We start from the raw sequence: 21,269 nt of genomic DNA on the forward strand, positions 1-21,269 counted from the left end.
TGGGTGACCAGAACTGCATGCAATACTTCAAATGCAGCCTAACCAAGTTCAATAAAGCTGCATCATGACTCCCTGATTTTTATAATGCCCCGACGAATGAAGGGAAACATACTATTTACCTTCTTTATCACTTGTTATCTACTTGTGTTGCCACTTTCAGGGAATTATGGACTTGGACCCCAATGTCCCTCTATGCATCAATGCTGTTAAATGTCTTGCCATGAATTCATTTTAGTTAATCGTTTACCGTGTACATGTACCGAGGTACAGTGAAAAGCTTTTGTTGCATGCTAACCAGTCAGCAGAAAGACAATATATGATTACAATCGACCCATTTACAGTGTACAGATACATGATAAGGGAATACCATTTAGTGCAAGGTAAAGCCAGCAAAGTCCGATCAAGGATAGTTCGAGGGTCACCAAAGAGGTAGATAGTAGTTCAGCACTGCTCTCTGGTTGTGGTAGGATGGTTCAGTTGCCTGATAACAGCTGGGAAGAAACTGTCCCTGAATCTGGAGGTGTGCGTTTTCACACTTCTATACCTTTTACCTGATGGGAGAGGGGAGCAGTGGCCAGGGTGAGACTGGTCCTTGATTATGCTGCTGGCCTTGCCAAGGCAGCGTGAGGTGTAAATGGAGCCAGTAGAACGGAGGTTGGTTTGAGTGATGGTCTGGGCTGCGTCCACAATTTGCTGCAATTTCATGCGGTCTTGGATGGTGCTGTTCCCAAACCAAGCTGTGATGTATCTGATAAAATGCTTTCTATGGCGCATCTGTAGAAATTGGTGAGAGTTGAAATTATAGACAATAGGTGCAGGAGGAGGCCATTCGGCCCTTCAAGCCAGCATAGCCATTCAATGTGATCATGGTTGATCATCCACAATCAGTACCCCGTTCCTGCCCTCTCCCCAAACCCCCTGACTCCGCTATCATTAAGAGCTCTATCTAACTCTCTTGAAAGCATCCAGAGAATTGGCCTCCACTGCCTTCTGAGGCAGAGAATTCCGCAGATTTACAACTCTGAGTGAAAAGGTTTTTCCTCATCTCGGTTCTAAATGGCCTACTCCTTATTCTTAAATTGTGGCCCCTGGTTCTGGACTCCCCCAACATTGGGAACATGTTTCCTGCCTCTAGTTTGTCCAATCCCTTAATAATCTTTTATGTTTCAATAAGATCCCCTCTCATCCTTCTAAATTCCAGTGTATACAAGCCTAGTCGCTCCAGTCTTTCAACATATGACAGTCCCGCCATTCCGGGAAGTAACCTCGTGAACCTATGCTGCACTCCCTCAATATCAAGAATGTCCTTCCTCAAATTTGGAGACCAAAACTGCACACATTACTCCAGGTGCGGTCTCACTAGGGCCCTGTACAACTGCAGAAGGACCTCTTTGCTCCTATACTCAGCTCCTCTTGTCATAAAGGCCAACATGCCATTAGCTTTCTTCACTGCCTGCTGTACCTGAATGCTTACTTTAAGTGACTGATGAACAAGGACACCGAGATCTCTTTGTACTTCCCCATTTCCTAATTTGATGCCATTCAGATAATAATCTGCCTTCCTGTTCTTACCACCAAAGTGGATCACCTCACATTTATCCACATTAAACTGCATCTGCCCACTCACACAACCTTTCCAACTCACCCTGCGTCCTCCTCACAGTTCACACTGCCACTCAGCTTTGTATAGTTTCCCCTTATATTTGACCTCCCTCCTTGCTTTATATTCTTCAAATTTCTTCTTAAATCTTAAATTTCTTCTTAAACCTTAAATTGCCATCCTTCTCCCCCCCTCATTACTAGAATATGCTAGTACGGATCTTTGATCTACTGTCCTTTAAATAACCCCCACTTGCCATACATGGACTGAAAGATTGATACTTTTGGATATTGTTGGAAAGTGATGCTGAGGTAAATGACCAGCCATAATCACATTGATTGGAAGACATACTCGGGGCTGAATGGTCTATCCTCTTCTGGTTCTTGAATTCATGAAGTGATTATGCTTGTGCTTGTAAAGAGACAGTGCCAAGATAGCCAAACAAACAATTCAGTTACAATCTACTACAAATTAACCTCCAGCATCTAGGAAAAGGCACAAGAAGGACCGTGTTGTCGACAAAGCCTGGGAGTGTGAGGAGCGTGACAAGCGGGTGATGAACGAAATGCGGAAAGGCAATTCTGTTGAAGGTCGAAGGAGTTCTGGAAGCAAGCATCGGGAACGTAGTCCCGGATCTGAGGAAGATTCACCCCTTCCTAGTCTTAGTGATAGTAAGTGTGCTTTTTTAAACATTACTGAGTAAATTAGAGCTGCTGGACATGTGGCACTGAACTTGGTCATATTATTAGATATTCTAATTCTGGATGTTAAAGTTGAGGTCTTTCAGGTTATTAACTAAAACTTGAAGCCACACTGCAGAGTTTCACATTCTGTGATTTTAACAGTGTATGGTCAAAAGCCATATGTTTGTTTAGAACATTGTAATTTCAATTCTGTTAAGATTTATCTTCCTTTGAAATTTCAGGCAGTTTTTCAACTTTACAACTCTCATTTACAGTTGCCAGAAAGATGAGAAAAAGAGAAAAATTAAGGAAAAGGAAAGCATATGAACCCAAACTGACTCCTGAAGGTAAAACCACTGTCTCAGATACTTTGCACATGTCGGTTGGATGCTGTGGCCTGTTGACATGCATTAATGCATTGCATTATCCACCTGCTGGGTTTCTGGTTGAACTCAACCTCCTGAAAAGAGGTTGACTTGTCTGACTACCTGACTTGTCTGGTAGTGTTTGTGTTAGAGTTTTGAATTGGATAGAAATGTGAAATGCTTTTTTATAAATAATAGGTTTTAATGGGAATTTCAGTTTCAATGCAAACTGATCTCCAAAGTTAAGCACCTAATATTTACCTGCAGTTCAGTCAAAGATAATGCTCTAAATACTACTCATCCAGTCACATTAAATTGATTTCCCACAATGACGTTGATGGGCATGTGGAAAGAACAGTTGTCAATGAAATAAGTGGGCAAATGGACCACAGAGTCAACACAAACTCAATGATGGACAAACGACTGCCACCTATAATAGAAGACAATAAGAAATAAATGTAAGTCGTACACCATCCGGACTCTTGGAAATCTATTCTCAGTTCTTTATTGGTGTCACCACTGTGGGAGTATCCTAACAAGAAGGAAAGACTCCAAGGACTCAAAGGTAATTGGGAGTGGCAGTTTATGCTGGTCCTACCAGTGACGCCCTTGAGTTGCGGAGTTGTAAGCAGACTCTTCGGCCCACCGTGTCCATGCTGACCGTTGCACTGATCTACTCTAGGTCCTTTTACCTGCATTTGGTTTCTAGGCCTTGGAGGTTCAAGTGCTTGTCCAGGTGCTGCTTAAATGTTTTGAGAAGACCGACCTCTACCATCTGTGCTTCAGATTCCAACCAGTCTCTGAGGGAAAAAGTCCCAGTCACAAACTCTCAAACTCTCCTATACCTCACCTTATACCTATGCCCTCTTTGTTTTAGACACACACACCATGGGGAAAACATTCTTGCTGTCTGAAGATTTACGAGGATGGTGTCAGGATTCGAGGGCCTGAGCTCTGGGGAGAGGTTGAGCAGACCAGGACTTTATTTTTTGAGGGGGGGACCTTATAGAGGTGTATTAGATCATGAGAGGAATAGAGAGGGTGAATGCACTGGGTCTTTTATCCATAACAGGTGAATCAGGAACCCGAGGACAAAGATTTAAGGTGAGGGGGGATAGTTTTAATCAGAACCTGAGAGGCAACCTTTCTATGCAAAGGGTGGTGGGTATGTGGAATGATCTGCCAGAGGGGGTAGTTGGGGCAGGGACTATCACAGTGTTTAAAAGGCATTGAACAGGTACATTGATAGGATAGGATTAGAAGGATATGGGCATATGCATGTGGGTGGGACTAGAGTAGATGGGTTGGTTGGTTGGCGTGGGCAAGTTGGACTGAAGTGCTCTTCCACTAACACCTCAAACACTTGGCATGTCTCATTTCGAAATGGGAAGTTAAGTGTTACCCCTTTCTAATAGGCTAATCTACTTAATGCTTGAGAAAACTTTCCTGAAAACACTGAAGTAAATGCTGCCCCATTCAGGTTATGGAGTCATAGAGCGTGGGAACGGGCCCTTCGGTCAACTTGCCCATGCAGACCAAGATGTCACTTCTACAGTTGAGCATCCTGCATGCATTGTCCCCATACCCCTCTAAACCTTTCCTATCCATGTACCTTTCCAAGTGTTGTTATAGTAGCTGACTCAGTTACCTCTGGCAGCTTATTCCAGATACCTACCACCTCTGTGAAAGACGACAAAACCTTTTTTTCGTGTGACTTGATGTGATGTGCAAAGTGCTATCATAATGTATGTTGGATGTAGTTGGAAAATCTAACTAGGAAAATCAGATAAATAGTGAAGGGGGAATGAGGGCCTGCATTGAAAGTGTAGAGTGTAGTTCTTTCATGACTGGTTGAGTTATTGCTTTCTGTTTCTGTAATATACTTTAATTCAATTTATTTAGGTAATTGTTATTTTTGACAGAGTTTTTAAACTAAATGATTCTTGCAAACAGAAATGATGGATTCGTCAACATTCAAGCGATTCATGGCCACACTGGAGAATATCCTGGAGAACCTGGAGGACATGGATTTCACCACTTTGGGTAATTGTCACCTTTCCACTAATAAATATTGGGAGCACTTTTGTGTGAGGCATCATCTCCACTAAATACTATCAGGTTTTCTTGTTAATCCCCATGTTCAAAATCAAAATCATGCTGTAATCTGAAATAGAAACCAAAAATGCTGGAGTTACCCACAAACCGTGCAGCATGTGGGGAAAGAGAAAAGGGTGATGTTTTGTGTTAGAACCTCTGCTAACTTAATAATAATATATGCCTTTATTTGTCCCACAACGGGGAAATTTACAAATATAAATGTTAACCTGCTTAACCCACTTGATCTTCTTAATCGTCTTAACCTACCTGATCTCCCGGTGGCTCAGCACTTCAACTCCCCCTCCCACTCCCAGTCTGACCTTTCTATCCTGGGCCTCCTCCATTGTCAGTGAGGCCCAGCGCAAATTGGAGAAATAGCACCTCATATTTTACTTGGGTAGTTTACACCCCAGTGGTATGAACATTGACTTCTTTACCTTCAGATAGTCCCTGCTTTCCCTCTCTATTCCCTCCCCCTTCCCAGTTCTCCCACTAGTCTCCCTGACTCCGACTACATCCTATCTTTGTCCCGCCCCCTCCCGACATCAGTCTGAAGAAGGGTCTCGACCCAAAACGTCACCTATTCCTTCTCTCCCAAGATGCTGCCTGACCCGCTGAGTTACTCCAGCATTTTGTGTCTACCTCCAACCTCTATCTTTTTCCAAAAATAAAATCTAATACTGAGCTTTCGTACAGTTCAAATATGGATTCTGAGTGCAAATGTCCAAAATAGAGAAAATGAAGGCTAATCGTTACAACTGAACAAAACTCATGTGAAAGAGCACTGGACCAGTTACAAACATGGTTATGGTGTAACCATAACCCCATTACCCTCCAAAGAAAAGTCCATTGAGCAACAGGTTCAAGCCAAAGCACTTGCAGGAACTGGTAAAGACTCTCTTCCAGGCATGCAATTAAAATCTGATTAAGAAGTAGACCCAAGGAATTGCAGATGCCGGAATCTTGCATGGAACACACAGCGCTGGAGTAACTCAGCGGGTCAGGCAGCATCTGTGGAGAACATGGATAGGTGACGTTTCACAGAGTGCTGGAGTAACTCAGCGGGTCAGGCAGCATCTGTGGAGAACATGGATAGGTGACGTTTCACAGAGTGCTGGAGTAACTCAGCGGGTCAGGCAGCATCTGTGGAGAACATGGATAGGGGACGTTTCACAGAGTGCTGGAGTAACTCAGCGGGTCAGGCAGCATCAGGGGCCATAGTTTAAGAATAAGGGGTAGGCTATTTAGAACGGAGATGAGGAAAAACTTTTTCACTCAGAGTTGTAAATCTGTGGAATTCTCTGCCTCAGAAGGCAGTGGAGGCCAATTCTCTGGATGCTTTCAAGAGAGAGCTAGATAGAGATCTTAATGATAGCGCAGTCAGGGGGTATGGGGAGAAGGCAGGAACGGGGTACTGATTGTGAATGATCAGCCATGATCACATTGAATGGCAGTGCTGGCTCGAAGGGCCGAATGCCCTACCGCATCTATTGTCTATTGTCTGTGGAGGTCATAGATAGGTGACGTTTCACACAGTGCTGGAGTAACTCAGCGGGTCAGGCAGCATCTGTGGAGAACATGGATAGGTGACGTTTCACAGAGTGCTGGAGTAACTCAGCGGGTCAGGCAGCATCTGTGGTGAACATGGATTGGATGACGTTTCACAGAGTGCTGGAGTAACTCAGCGGGTCAGGCAGCATCTGGAGGACATTTTGGGTGGGTCTGTCCTTCAGAGTTGGAGCAGTTAATGCTGGTCTTGCCAGCTTGCCCAGATTGCAAATATGAATAAGGAAAATGTAATTACCTGCTTGATTGGCAGCCATTTTAATTCCCATTCCCAGACGACTTGTCTGTCCTCTGCCGCCTCCTCCACCAGGATGAGGCCAAAATCAAACCACAGGTGCAGTAGCTCGTATTCTGCCTGGGTAGTTCACAACCCAATGGCATGTACATTGAATTCTCTAATTTCAGGTACCTGCACCCCCTCTGTCCCCTTTCTCTCTTTCTATGGTATCCTGGTTCCCTCTTCCACATTGTTCTTCCTCACCACCAAGCTAGTGTTACTCTTTGTGTAGGAAGGAACTGCAGATGCTGGTTTAAACCGAAGATAGACACAAAAAGCTGGGGTAACTTAGTGGGACAGGCAGCATCTCTGGAGAAAAGGAATGGGTGAAGAACAATGAATGAAAGATAACGAGAAGCTAGTGCGACTTGGGTGGGGAGGGATAAAGAGAGGGGGAATGCTGGGGCTAACTGAAGTTAGAGAAATCAATAATCATACCACAGGGCCGCACTAGCTTCTGGTTTTCACCTAACAAGAAGGTGAACAATGGCCTGTTTCCTTTATCATCGTTACTTTTTTGCATATCTTTCATTCATTGTTCTTTATCTCTCTACCTCATCGCCTATATCTCTTGTTTCCCTTATTCCTAACCAGTCTGAAGAGGGGCCTCGACCTGAAATGTCACCCATTCCTTCTCTCCAGAGATGCTGCTGCCTGTCCTATTACTCTTTCTTCAGCTCCAACCATACTCCTCCCACTGCATCCCCTGCCTCTCTCTGTTGCTCTCCCCTGCCTCTCTCTGTTGCTCTCCCCTGCCCCTCTCTGTTGCTCTCCCCTGCCCCTCTCTGTTGCTTTTCCCTTGCTTCTCTCTGTTGCTCTCCCCTGCCTCTCTGTTGCTCTCCCCTGCCTCTCTGTTGCTCTCCCCTGCCACTCTCTGTTGCTTTTCCCTTGCTTCTCTCTGTTGCTCTCCCCTGCCTCTCTGTTGCTCTCCCCTGCACACAATGTGTTGTTCCCATCTACCCCCCCCCCCACACCCACAATTGGGCGGTCACGGTGATACAGCGGTAGAGTTGCTGCCTTACACCCCAGTGCCGGAGACCCGGGTTCCATCCCGACTACGGGTGCTGTCTATACGGAGTTTGTACGTTCTCCCCGTGACCTGCATGGGTTTTCCCTGATATCTTCGGTGTCCTACCATACTCAAGACGTCCAGGTTTGTGGGTTAATTGGTTTGGTAAATGTAAAAATTGGCCCTGCTGTGTGTTGGATACCACTTATAACGTGCGGAGATAGCTGGTCGGCCGGGCACGGTGGGCCGAAGGGTCTGTTTCCGCGCTATATCTGTAAACTATGAAATAAATTCAGTTTCACTTCTTTCCTATTAGCTGCAGAATCTGCTGCCTTTTGTTCTGCACTTATCTCCCAGCCTTTGTTACTGTCGCCACGCTTCCCTCTTCCACCTGGCTAATCTGCCAATCAGCCTCTCTCCATCTGCATGCACCTATACCCTGCCAGCTCCTGCTAAGCCCTTATTCCCCATTCGTTACTTTGGCTACTTCCCTTCTACTCTTCCAGTCCAGCTGCAGGGTCTCAACCTAAAACATTGGCTGGCCATTTCCCTCCACAGATTCTGCCTGACCTGCTGTTCCTCCAGCTGCTCTCCATTTTTGCTACAGATCCCAGTATCTGCAGCCTTTTGTAGCTCCCTAATTTCCCAGCAACCATCATGAACGCTACACAAAGCTAATTCAGTAACTATGATCTTCTATGGAGCTACACAAAGCTAACTCAGTAACCATGATCTATGGAGCTACACAACGCTAACTCAGTAACTATGATCTATGGAGCTACACAAAGCTAACTCAGTAACTATGATCCTCTATGGAGCTACACAAAGCTAACTCAGTAACCATGATCTATGGAGCTACACAACGCTAACTCAGTAACATAAGAAAATAACTGCAGATGCTGGTACAAATCGATTTATTCACAAAATGCTGGAGTAACTCAGCAGGTCAGGCAGCATCTCGGGAGAGAAGGAATGGGTGACGTTTCGGGTCGAGACCCTTCTTCAGACTGATGTCGGGGGTGGGACAAAGGAAGGATATAGGTGGAGACAGGAAGATAGAGGGAGATCTGGGAAGGAGGAGGGGAAGGGAGGGTTAGAGGAGCTATCTGAAGTTGGAGAAGTCGACGTTCATACCACCGGGCCGCAAACTGCCCAGGCGAAATATGAGGTGCTGCTCCTCCAATTTCCGGCGGGCCTCACTATGGCACTGGAGGAGGCCCATGACAGCGAGGTCAGACTGGGAATGGGAGGGGCAGTTAAAGTGCTGGGCCACCGGGAGATCAGTTGCGTTAATGCGGACCGAGCGCAGGTGTTCAGCGAAGCGATCGCCGAGCCTGCGCTTGGTTTCGCCGATATAGATAAGTTGACATCTAGAGCAGCGGATGCAATAGATGAGGTTGGAGGAGGTGCAGGTGAACCTCTGTCTCACCTGGAAAGAATGTTTGGGTCCTTTGATGGAGTTGAGGGGGGAGGTAAAGGGACAGGTGTTGCATCTCGTGCGGTTGCAAGGGAAAGTGCCCGGGGTTAGGGTGGTTTGGGTAGGAAGGGACGAGTGGACCAGGGAGTTGCGGAGGGAACGGTCTCTGCGGAACGCAGAGAGGGGAGGGGATGGGAAGATATGGCCAGTGGTGGGGTCCTGTTGTAGGTGACGGAAATGTTGGTGGATAATATGTTGGATCCGCTGGCTGGTGGGGTGGAAGGTGAGAACGAGGGGGATCCTGTCCTTGTTGCGAGTGTGGGGATGGGGAGCAAGAGCGGAGCTGCGGGATGTAGAAGAGACCCTAGTGAGAGCCTCATCTATAATGGAGGAGGGGAAGCCCCGTTTTCTGAAAAACGAGGACATCTCGGAAGCCCTAGTGTGAAACACCTCATCCCGGGCGCAGATGCGGCGTAGACGGAGGAATTGGGAGTAAGGGATAGACTTTTTGCAGGGGACCGGGTGGGAAGAAGTGTAGTCCAGATAGCTGTGCGAGTCGGTGGGCTTGTAATAAATGTCCGTCACTAGTTTTTCTCCTGTGATGGAGATGGTGAGGTCCAGAAACGGGAGGGAGATGTCAGAGATAGTCCAGGTATATTTAAGGGCAGGATGGAAATTGGAGGTGAAGTGTATAAAGTCAGTGAGTTCTGCATGGGTGCAAGAGGTAGCACCAATGCAGTCGTCGATGTAGCGGAGGTAGAGTTCGGGGATGGGGCCAGTGTACGTCTGGAACAGGGATTGTTCGACGTACCCAACAAAGAGGCAGGCGTAGCTAGGGCCCATGCGAGTGCCCATAGCTATGCCTCTGGTTTGGAGGAAGTGGGAGGAGTCAAAGGAGAAGTTGTTGAGGGTAAGAACCAGCTCTGCTAGGCGGGGGAGAGTGTTGGTCGATGGGGATTGGCTGGTTCTACGGTCGAGGAAGAAACGGAGGGCTTCGAGACCATCCTTGTGGGGGATGGAAGTGTAGAGTGACTGGACATCCATGGTGAAAATGAGGGAGTGGGGGCCTGGGAACCGGAAGTTATCCAGGAGATGGAGAGCGTGTGAGGTGTCTTGGACGTAGGTGGGGAGGGATTTGACCAGGGGGGATAGGATGGAGTCGAGGTAGGTAGAGATAAGTTCGGTGGGGCATGAGCAGGCAGAGACAATGGGTCTGCCGGGACAATTGTGTTTGTGGATTTTGGGTAGGAGGTAGAATCGGGCCGTGCGGGGCTGGGGAACTATGAGATTGGAGGCACTGAGGGGTAGATCTTTTTGTGGAGGAAGTGGGAGGAGTCAAAGGAGAAGTTGTTGAGTGGAGGAAGTGGGCTAACTCAGTAACTATGATCTATGGAGCTACACAAAGCTAACTCAGTAACTATGATCTATGGAGCTACACAAAGCTAACTCAGTAACTATGATCTATGGCACTATACAACGCTAACTCAGTAACTATGATCCTCTATGGAGCTACACAACGCTAACTCAGTAACTATGATCTATGACGCTACACAAAAGCTAACTCAGTAACTATGATCCTCTATGGAGCTACACAACGCTAACTCAGTAACTATGATCCTTTATGGAGCTACACAAAGCTAACTCAGTAACTATGATCTATGACGCTACACAACGCTAACTCAGTGACTATGATCTATGGAGCTACACAACGCTAACTCAGTAACTATGATCTTCTATGTGCTTTGGCTTTGGTTGCACTATGGAGTTTGGTCTTTGCACTTATGGTTACCTGGTATTATGGTTAATAAGTTATTGTATTAATGATTATATATTTTCTGGGTGTTATTGCCTTTACGGGACTGTAAAGCTGCAGCAAGGAAGATTACATTGTTCTGTTGTTAGTACATGTGACGATTAAACACTCTTGGCTCTTCAACCTCTCACTGTCGAGCAGTGCGTAACTCTGGTTCTCCCCACAGGTGACGATGATGAGCTACCTCAGGAGTTGCTGCTGGGAAAACAACAGCTGAATGAACTGAGCAGTGAATCTGCCAAAATCAAAGCCATGGGCATCATGGATCGGGTATGCACCCCAGTTACACGTCTTTGTGAAGGGATGATTCAATATCCTGACGTCCACAGGCCTGATGAGGGCCTGAAGTATGTGTTTGCAAATTGAAGGTCGAAGTTTAGGCATGAACGATCTGTTAGATTTTTTTGCTAAGTGCCAACTAGCAGACCAGTAGTTCTCAAAGCAAAAAACAGCACCATAACGAGCTGCTGACATCTTTGAGTGGTTAACGTTTGAATTCTTTATGAGTTCGTACTATGTTTAAGGAAGATGGGTTCCAGGTGGGATGGTTCTGTCTAGTTTGTGTAGGTTGAAAACACTTTGTGGTCCAAAATGGTTGGTGTGTCCATTGAACAGCCTGGGTGTGTAGTTCCTAATTTTGAGAAACAGTTGCTGTTGTAGCTGTAAATTCCTCCACACTAAATAAAGATTGGTCCACTGGTTTCTTGCCAAGGGTAGCTGATGGCTTGGGCTATAACGCTTGTGTCAAACACCGCGGCAGAGAAGGCCCTCAGTGCGATGGTACCACCTCCATTTAGACTGGGTGGTCGGTTCTACACCTGAATACATGGTGAATTTGTTACATTTAGATTGTTATGAGCTGGTTTGCCTATACCCTTGTGCCCAGCAACTCCACTATTGACTTGCTCTTGGGATTTCAGTGCCTCATGTACCCTGTGAGATTTGATAGGAAAACAAAACTGCAGATGCTGGTTTAAATGGAAGGTAGACACGAACTGCTGGAGTAACTCAGCGGGTCAGACAGCATCTCGGGAGAGAAGGAATGGGTGATGTTTTGGGTTGAGACTCTTCTTCAGACTGAGGAAGGGTGTCGATCCGAAACGACACCCATTCCTTCTCCCCCAAGATGATGCCTGACCCGCTGAGTTACTCCAGCATTTTGTGTCTACCTGCGATATTTGTGAATAAATTCCTTCGATTTGTACCAGCATCTGTAGTTATTTTCTTATACTGCGATATTTGATATCAGTTGCAGTGAAGTAAGACATTTTATCATTGGTCATCAATCATTTAAACACACATTAGTTCAGGGAATGTTGTATGAAGATTCTTTGCTGGTTGGTGCGGCAAAACCAATATAAACTGAGGTTTAACTGATGGAATGTTTTGCTCTGTGGTTTTTTTCTGGTTGCCATTACAAGCACTGTCTTGAAAATGTTGCTGTTGATAGTTCACTGGCATCTTACCCTAAGTCCTCTGTGTTGCAGCTTCCGACAGATAAGATGGTAAAGGTGCTAAGTATCTTGGAGAAGAACATACAGGATGGGTCCAAGCTTTCCACTTTGTTCAACCATGTGAGTTTAAAGCTGCTTGTGGTTGTGTGCCGCCAGAGTTCACATAATTAAGCAACTGAACTGAAATATTCCTGTGGTGAAATGTGACATTAACTATGGGAATAAAAATACAGGTGCTCCTCAGCTTACGATGGGGTTCCGTTCCAAGAAACCCATCGCAAACCGTAAATATTGTAAGTCAAAATGCGTTTACTGCTCGCGATCACGTGGCCGTAAGCGTGCTGCAGCTTGCTACGGGTCCTGCCGTTTGCAACATCGCAAGTCGAAACATCGTAAGCTGGGGAGCACCAGTATGGGGATTTATGCTTTGTAGTTGAATGTATTTTTAAAGTACTTTAAAAACTCAGCTGCATTGTTTCATGGAAGAGGATTTAACTGTCTACCTCAAGCCTCCTCTCCTCATCAAATATATAGTTGTCCCATTAGAGACACCTTCTCTAGAGGTCCTACAGTGTCTTCGGATATATCTGGTCAGGCCTAGGAGATTTGTCTGTGTTCATGTGTTGGGATCTCCATCATCTGTGCGAACGTAATACTGACTGCTCTTCCTCCATTAGTTTGTGCAGGGCTCGTACTGTCCTTGAAAGTCCTGGAATTTGAAACACTGGTTTTCAAGGCCTTGAAAGTCTTTGGATTTATCATAGGTTCTTGAAAGGCCTTGAAAATTAACTTTTTATGATAGAGGTATTAATTCATGCAGAGTAATGTGGCGTTCTTTCATCGTTTATAATGCGTATTTTTATTAAAAGTCGGGAAACATTGTTAGACATGTATGTCTTTGTCGCCTATTTACATATTCTCTTACCTGCTTTGTCGCTGAGAATAAAGACATTGAAGAAGCAGGTATGTGGGTCATTTATGCCCCAGGGCCGGGACAAGGTGAGAGATTGCAGCGCCCCCTCGCAAACAACAAACTCAAGGAAACTTCCCTCCCCACCGCCGCCGTTCACCACGGGGCCTCTGAACAACAACTACAACACTTGTGATTGTTCTTATTTCACTGCGCGAGAGGGAGACGGGACCGGGGAAGAGAGTGGAGGAGCGGCGCAGATATCGCTGGCACTGGGAGGGAGAGAGTGGGAGGGAGCAGCCCCTGCAAGTGGCGGCACTCCTTCACCAGACCCTCTGACACCCTCCCCCTCACCCCGCGCTCCCGCTCTCACCCACTGCTCTCTCTACCCCAATTCTCTCTCTCTCTCCCCCTCTCTCTCTCCCCCCCCCTCTCTCTCTCCCCCCCTCTTTCTCTCCCCCTCTCTCTCTCTCCCCTCCCCCCACTCTCTCTCTCCCCCTCCCCCCACTCTCTCTCTCCCCCCGCTCTCCTCTCTCTCCCCTCTCTCTCTCTCCCAGCACCAGCGATATCTGCGCCGCTCCTCCACTCTCTTCCCCGGCCTCATCTCCCTCTGGCGCAGCAAAATAAGAACAAGTGTGGTTGTTGTTCAGAAACCTCGCATGCCCGGTGTGAGCGGAGGAGACGGTGGCGGTGAGGAGGGAAGTTTCCCAGGGTTTGTTGTTTGCGAGGGGGCGCAGCGATCTCTCGCCTTGTCCCGGCTCTGGGTCGGTGGCGATCCACTCTCCGGTGAACCTTCGCCGGCAGCTTCTGCCTCCAGTCCCAGCTGCCGCCACCGCGGTTCCACGGCTCCGGGACGTTAAAGAGTCAGGGAGAGTTGAGGGGAACTCACCGCATAAAGCACAAAAAACCTACAAAATCATCGTAGTTTTTACTAATTAACCAAATATATAAATGCACCAAATTAACAGTTTTGAATATAGTACTTTCTTACCTATACGGAGAAAAACTGGGGAAAAACCATCAATGTATGATGGAATTTGGTCCTTGAAAATGGGATTTTTGGACCTTAAGCCTTGAAAAGGCCTTGAATTTCCTGCTGTTCCAAGTGTACGAACTCTGTTTGTGGATCCAGGTTCTTGACCTGCGGCCTCTTGTGTCTCCATGAAACAGGTGTCCAGTGAGGAGAATGGTCATAGAGTTGTACACAAAAGAAATGGGCCATTTAACAACACCAAGTCCATGTTGTTTTCCCACAGTAGTTCCCATTTACCTGCATTTGCTCTGTGATCTACTTGCCTTGGCTCTGTAAGTTTTAAATATCTGCCTATACCATCTCCTCAGCGGGAGATTCCTGAGGAGATGGTAAATTCTTACTCGGATCCTCTCTAAACAACTTGCCTTGTCTAATGCCCCCTTGATTTAGATAACTTCAAGAAGAAAGAAGATTTTTAATTAGAGGGTAGACACAAAATGCTGGAGTGACCCAGCGGGTCAGCCAACATCTCTGGAGAGAAGGAATGGGTGACTAAACAGAACCTGAAGAAGGGTCTCGACCCGAAACGTCACCCACTCCTCTCCAGAGATGCTGCCTGACCCACTGAATTACTCCAGCATTTTGTGTCTACTTTCTAATTAAACCAGCATCTGCAGTTCTTTCCTACACAAAGATTTTTAATTATCCGTCCTTTCTATTCCCCTCCTAAATTTTTGCACCATAGAATTGCCAGGTCACCCTTCAGCCGCCACCACTGCAAGGAAAAGGAACCCAGCCTGTTTGTTCACAGTGGTCACCTGAGCTGCCCCATGCTACTTTAACTCCGCTTTACTGTTCCCCCCCACTGTCCTCTCTGTTCTCGGCCTTCTCCACTGCCAGGGTGAGGTTCAATGCACATATTGGTGATTTGCAGGCAGAAAATAATAGTTCATGGCATCATGTTTGGCACAGACATTGTGAGCCAAGGGCTGATCTTGTGCAGCACCGTTGTAAGTTATCTGTTATGCTCCTTGCATTAAAATAAATACTCTTCAGTCTATCGTTCCTGCCATGCTCCTTATCCTTCCTGTTTTTGCTATTAGATCTACTTGACACCTGTTTCAAAAAGGATGTGAAGGCTTTGGAGAGGGAGCCAAGGAGGATCAGAGAGTGTTAGCTATAAGTAAAAATTAGACAAACTAGGTTTGTTTTCTCTGGAGCGCCGGAAGCTGAGGGAAGACCTGATAGAAGTATTTAAAATCACAAGAGGATAAATAATCAGTATTTTGTGTTTTGCTGTAGTGGTAATGTCAAATACTAGATGGAACAAGTTTAAGGTGAGGGGGAAAGTTTAAAGGAGAGTTACAAGGCTAATTTCTTTCTACACTGAGAGTGATGGGTTCCTGAGACGTGCTGCCACGAAGGCCAAAGCTACCTCTGGTTCACCACCAGTAGTTTCGGTGCTGTCTCAATATCAACTTCCAGCCACTGTCACTCTCCAGCCTTCCCTTCTCGACCTGATTCCATCTGCCAAACAAACCCTCCACACCTGGACTCACCTATTGTTTGCCTTCCTATGTCCCCATTCTCCTTCAGTTCAGATGGAAGGTCTCGACCCAAAACTTAAACTGACCATTTTCCTCCACGGATGCTGCCTGACCTGTTAGGTCGTAGGACAAAAAAACTGCAGATGCTGGTTTAAATCAAAGGTAGACACAAAATGCTGGAGTAACTCAGTGGGACAGGCAGCACCTCGGGAGAGAAGGAATGGGTGATGTTTCGGGTCGAGACCCTTCTTCAGACTGATGCCGGGGGGGCGGGACAAAGGAAGAATATAGGTGGAGACAGGAAGTTTCTTTTGTCCCGCCCCCCTGACATCAGTCTGAAGAAGGGTCTCGACTCTAAACATCACCCATTCCTTCTCTCCTGAGATGCTGCCTGACCCGCTGAGTTACTCCAGCATTTTGTGAATAAATACCTTCGATTTGTACCAGCATCTGCAGTTATTTTCTTACACAACTTAAAAAACTTGAATCAAGTTGTCCTTCATTCCAAGATTGTGACTTCCTGATCCAAGATTGCTACTAATACAAACCCCAAGTCTCAGCCTTGTATATCATATGACATGAGGGCGACATGATGGCGCAGTGGTAGAGTTGTTGCCGTACAGCGCCTGACTACGGGTGCTGTCTGTATGGATTTGTACGTTCCTCCTGTGACCACGTGGGTTTTCTCTGGGTGCTCCCACACTCCAAAGACATGCAGGTTAATTGATTTCTGTGAATTGTGCCTAGTAGGATAGAGCTAGTGTACGGGTAATCGCTGGTCGACTCGGACTCAGTGAGCTGAAAGACCTGTTTCCGCGCTGTCCAACTAAAGTAAATGATCTCATTTCCTTGAACTGAGCTTCGTGTTACCTTGGCACAGAATGAATTACTACGTCCGTGCGCAGATGAGCAAACCAAAGTGATTCCTTTGCCTTTTGTGCCATCTGCTGTCAGGTGCAGGAATTGCATCGTGGAACTTCCTGCGATTGCTTATTCAATGAATTAGTCCAACTTTCTACCTCAATCAACTTACAAGATCTTCAGTTGCAATGTGTTTTCTTCACCTTTGATAGGATTAACATTCAAGTCATTTCTAATTGGTTGGTGGAATTTGTTTTACATATTCCAGAACCAGGGGCCACAGTCTAAGAATAAAGGGGAGGCCATTTAAAGCTGTGAGAAAAAACTTTTTCACCCTGAGTTGTGAATTTGAGGAATTCTCTGCCACAGAAGGCAGTGGAGCCCAATTCACTGGATGAATTTAAAAGAGAGCTAGATAGAGCTCTAGGGGCTAGCGGAATCAAGGGATATGGGGAGAAGGCAGGCACAGGTTATTGATTGTGGACGATCAGCCATGATCACAATGAATGGCGGTGCTGGCTCGAATGGGCCAAATGGCCTCTTCTTCCTGCACCTATTTTCTATGTTCTTCAGCTTGTGGACATTGCTGGGAAAGCCAGCAGTTTGTGTTCAGCAGGCAGTGGTAAACAGTACAGTTCAGTGGGCAGTGGATTGCCTGAGTCCTAGGTTGGAGAAGGGCAGAGGATCTTCCCACCAAAGACATTTGTGAACCACATGTATTTTTATAATATTATTGAAACTAATTTGCTTTTAATTAACTGAACTTTCTTTGGCTTGTTCGTCCAGGTTGCTGGATTATATGTAATTTGACAACTGAACCACCACTGAAGTCGTTTCAGCACTTGCAGGTGTGGAAGGACAGCACAATGAGGGAAGCCCATCTAAGTTAACCCAAGGCTCTTCTCTCACTGCTGCAATTAGTCCTTAAATGATTCCAATATTTTTTAAATCTTCTAAAACCACTGTAATTAGTGGATATTCGAGCACTTCACATCCTTGCTGGGAAATGTTTCTTTTCACATCCCCGTCGGGAAACTGCATGCTTCACAGCCAACGGATCAGGTGAAGCTCTGCAGCTAACAGGCAGAGGAGGTTCAAAGGACATGGCCTTTCTCAGCTGTGTGACCATTCAAATAAAGGCTGAAGTGAAGAATAAACGATCCATCTTAACTCCCCCATCAACTCTTCACTTTCTCAAAGTCAGTGTTCAAGCAGTTCCATTCACTCCTCGTGATAGCAAAAACAGCATTGAACACTGAAAGCAGCAATGGCCGAGTACCAGACTACGTCTCTGAGCAGTGGAAAGAGCAACAGTCAAGTACCGGACCACAGTTTAGTTTATTGTCACGTGTACCGAGGTACAATGAAAAGCTTTTGTTGAGTGCTATCCAGTCAGCAGAAAGACAATACATGCTTACAATCGACCCGTTTACAGTGTACAAATACATGATAAGGGAATAACGTTTAGTGCAAGGTAAAGCCAGCAAAGTCCAATCAATGATAACCCGAGGGTCACCAATGAGGTGGATAGTAGTTCAGCACTGCTCTCTGGTTGTGATAGGATGGTTCAGTTGCCTGATAACAGCTGGGAAGAAACTGTCCCCGAATCTGGAAGTGTGTGTTTTCACCTTTTGCCTGTGGGACATGTTGGTTGATGTGGGCGAGTTGGGCCGAAGGGCCTGATTCCATGCTGTATCACTTCATGACACTCAACAATTGAGCCTCCAGGCCCATCTTGGGTAGAGTGGACTCCCCTCTGGGTGAAGAAATGTTACCATGTTTCTGTCCTAAATAGTCAACTTTTTTTGAGAGACTTGTCTGTTCAAGGCACTCGTTAGAGTAAATATTGCGACATCTATGTTTCAGTGAGATCACTGCTAATCTTTCAGACGTGAACATATAAGGTGGATTGCTACAATTGTCATGCTGAACCCATGTATCAACTAGCTGTATGAGCAATCATCCCTGTCAACCTCCACTGTGCTCCCTCTATTGCAATACTTTTTCCTTACGTAGAAAAACAAACCTGTACATTCTTCCTGATGTGGTCTAATCCAGGATAGTGTATATGAGAAAGACATTTAAACTCATGAGGCCAAATCATATTGTAATAAAGTCTTGTGTACAAGTTGCCTCTAATTGCCTGGTCTACCTACGTCAGCTTTCATTGTTCAATGTACGAGGATATCCAAGTCCCTCTGAACATCAACACCTGTACAGATTACTGTAATATTTTCTGTAAAGATGGGCGACCTTATTTGCGTGGTATTTTGCAATGTGCTTGGATTGTCTAATCTCCCTGAAGCCATGCTGCAACCTTCTCATAGCCCACAGCGCCACCCAGCACTACATCTGCAGATGCGATTATAATGCAGTTGAACCTGTTATGCTGCACAGAAACAGACCCCTTGGTCCATCTTGTCCATGCTGACCTGAGGCTGTTCCATTTACCTGTGTTTGGCCCATATCCCTCAAATCCATTCCTAGCTATCGGTTTAGAGTGATATGGGCCAAATGCATATCCATCCCAGGATAAAGGTTCTCACCGTCTACCTTATCTATGCCTCTTGCATTGGAGGGAGAGATGGATCAGCCATGATGGAATGGCAGGGTAGACTTGATTCTGCTCCTAGAACTTATGAATTGTTCATGTTCATTGAAAAGAAGGAAAAGCAATTAAAAAAATCTTGAGTTTCATTGTAATATTCTGGTTGTTGGCTGCAACCTTCCACCCATTGGCGAACTGTACACTGCAAGGGCCAGGAAGCGAGCGGGCAAGATCATCTCTGACCCCTCTCGCCCTGGCCACAAACACTTTGAAGCACTTCCCTCTGGAAGGCAACTCCAGACTGTCAAAGCAGCCACAGCCAGACATAAAAACAGCTTTTTTCCATGAGCAGTAGCTCTACTCAACAACTAAAAGTCTAGCCTCCTTTTGCTCTGGTATTTTATTTAATTCACATGTTTAAACTATAATGTTTTATTCTTAATGTTTTAATATTTTAGGCTTTATTCTTAATTGTTTACTGTATGTTTGTGTTATTTGCGAGCGGAGCACCAAGGCACATTCCTTGTATGTGTACATACTTGGCCAATAAACTTGTTCAATTCAATTCAACCAATTCAAAAGCGTGCAGGTGTCATGCTCCAGCATAGTTTATTTTACGAACTTGATGAACGACTGCATACAAATTCTGACAGAGGAAGGGAGATCACATTTGAAATGCTTGTTCTTCAGGACAATGAAACGGAAGATGAAGAGAAGTTGTGGCGGGAGCTGATCATGGAGCGAGTAACCAAGTCGGCCGATGCCTGTCTGACTGCTCTGAACATCATGACTTCACCCAACATGTCAAAGGCTGTATATATTGATGATGTGATTGAGAGGGTGATCCTGTTCACCAAGTTCCACCTGCAGAACACGCTGTACCCACAGTATGATCCCGTTTACAGAATCGACACCCATGGATCAGGTCAGTGATATCGAATAACCCTGCTCCATTATCAACTTCTTAACTAACAGTTCCTAGTTTTTGTCATCTCCAAAAACTAGGAGAGATTCTGAAAATACATTAAAGTTAATTGGGAGAGGGATGGATACATAGATTCCTGTGAGTTCTGAAGGCAGACACAAAATGCTGGAGTAACTCAGCGGGACAAACAGCATCACTGGAGAGAAGGAATGGGTGACGTTTCAGGTCGAGACCCTTCTTCAGTCTGACCTTCGATTTAAATCAGCATCTGCAGTTCTTTCGTACACAAGGTGAACCAAGTACTTGTCAGAATAGTTGGAGTCACGTAGCATCCGGACCACTGGCTCCACACTGACCATCATGTACACGGTAACACTAATCCGACAGTATTTCCATTGTACTATCCCACATTCTCATTAACTCCCTTCACCCACACACCAGGGGAAATTTACAGCGGCCAATGAATTAATGTACAGACCTGCATACATTTGGAACATGTGCGGCAGGCGGAATCCCTGGGGGAAAATGCCGCAGGATCACAGAGAATGTGCAACTTCACACAGACAGTACCAGAGGCTCCATCGAGCAGCTGTGAGCCAATGACTCTCCTAATGTGTCACTTGTTAAATGTTGCCATCGTCATCCCCTCAGGCAGATTTAGATCCAGATTTCATCGATCCTCAAGGTAGATAAAATCTTGCTTGGTAGGCTAAATCCAAGCTCTCCTCCATAGAGGTGTATAAGATCATTAGGGGAATAGATAGGCTCTTTTACCCAGAGTAGGGGAATCAAGAATCAAGAACATATGTTTAAGATGCAGGGAAAATAGTGTCCCAATTTAATTAAAAAAATATTCCCCTTGCCTTGCTATACTTTTCCTTGGCCACCGCCTCCCCCTCACCCCCCATTTCTCTCTACCTGCCATGCTTTTTCTTTATCAGGTCCTCAGGATCTCCTGACATCAGGAGTTTCTTCAACTTGCTGCCCTTTTTCACCCTTATAGGAACTCGTTGACATTTTGAATGACTTGCATGTCAGATATAGATTTACCCACGTATAGCTGCTCTGATTCACATTCACCAGATTAGTCTTATCTGAAACCTTATTTTCCGATCTATCCACAACTAATATGCCTCAACTATCTACAATCTATATTAATGTCTTGGATAAAGGGACTGAATGAGTGAGTGGGTTGTTGAAGAGAACACTGTGTCTGCAGATGTG

At 45.7% G+C, this 21,269-nt stretch overlaps 1 protein-coding gene across 12 annotated transcripts in view; it reads left to right on the forward strand.

The window, feature by feature from the left end:
* Positions 1-21,269, forward strand: part of LOC144611663 (nipped-B-like protein) — a 323,382-nt gene that overhangs the window by 178,138 nt on the left and 123,975 nt on the right. For 6 of the 12 annotated variants that reach the window (XM_078430871.1, XM_078430886.1, XM_078430895.1 and 3 more), the window contains 6 exons: positions 2,083-2,271; positions 2,526-2,630; positions 4,602-4,691; positions 10,994-11,097; positions 12,315-12,401; positions 19,811-20,045. In XM_078430871.1, the coding sequence (XP_078286997.1) occupies positions 2,083-2,271; positions 2,526-2,630; positions 4,602-4,691; positions 10,994-11,097; positions 12,315-12,401; positions 19,811-20,045 (810 nt within the window). The remainder of the gene's footprint in view (positions 1-2,082; positions 2,272-2,525; positions 2,631-4,601; positions 4,692-10,993; positions 11,098-12,314; positions 12,402-19,810; positions 20,046-21,269) is intronic. The other 6 variants (XM_078430877.1, XM_078430903.1, XM_078430913.1 and 3 more) reach the window with 1 other exon arrangement.

This window comes from Rhinoraja longicauda, chromosome 3 (genome assembly GCF_053455715.1).
Source record: "Rhinoraja longicauda isolate Sanriku21f chromosome 3, sRhiLon1.1, whole genome shotgun sequence".
Classification (NCBI taxonomy): Eukaryota; Metazoa; Chordata; class Chondrichthyes; order Rajiformes; family Arhynchobatidae; genus Rhinoraja; species Rhinoraja longicauda.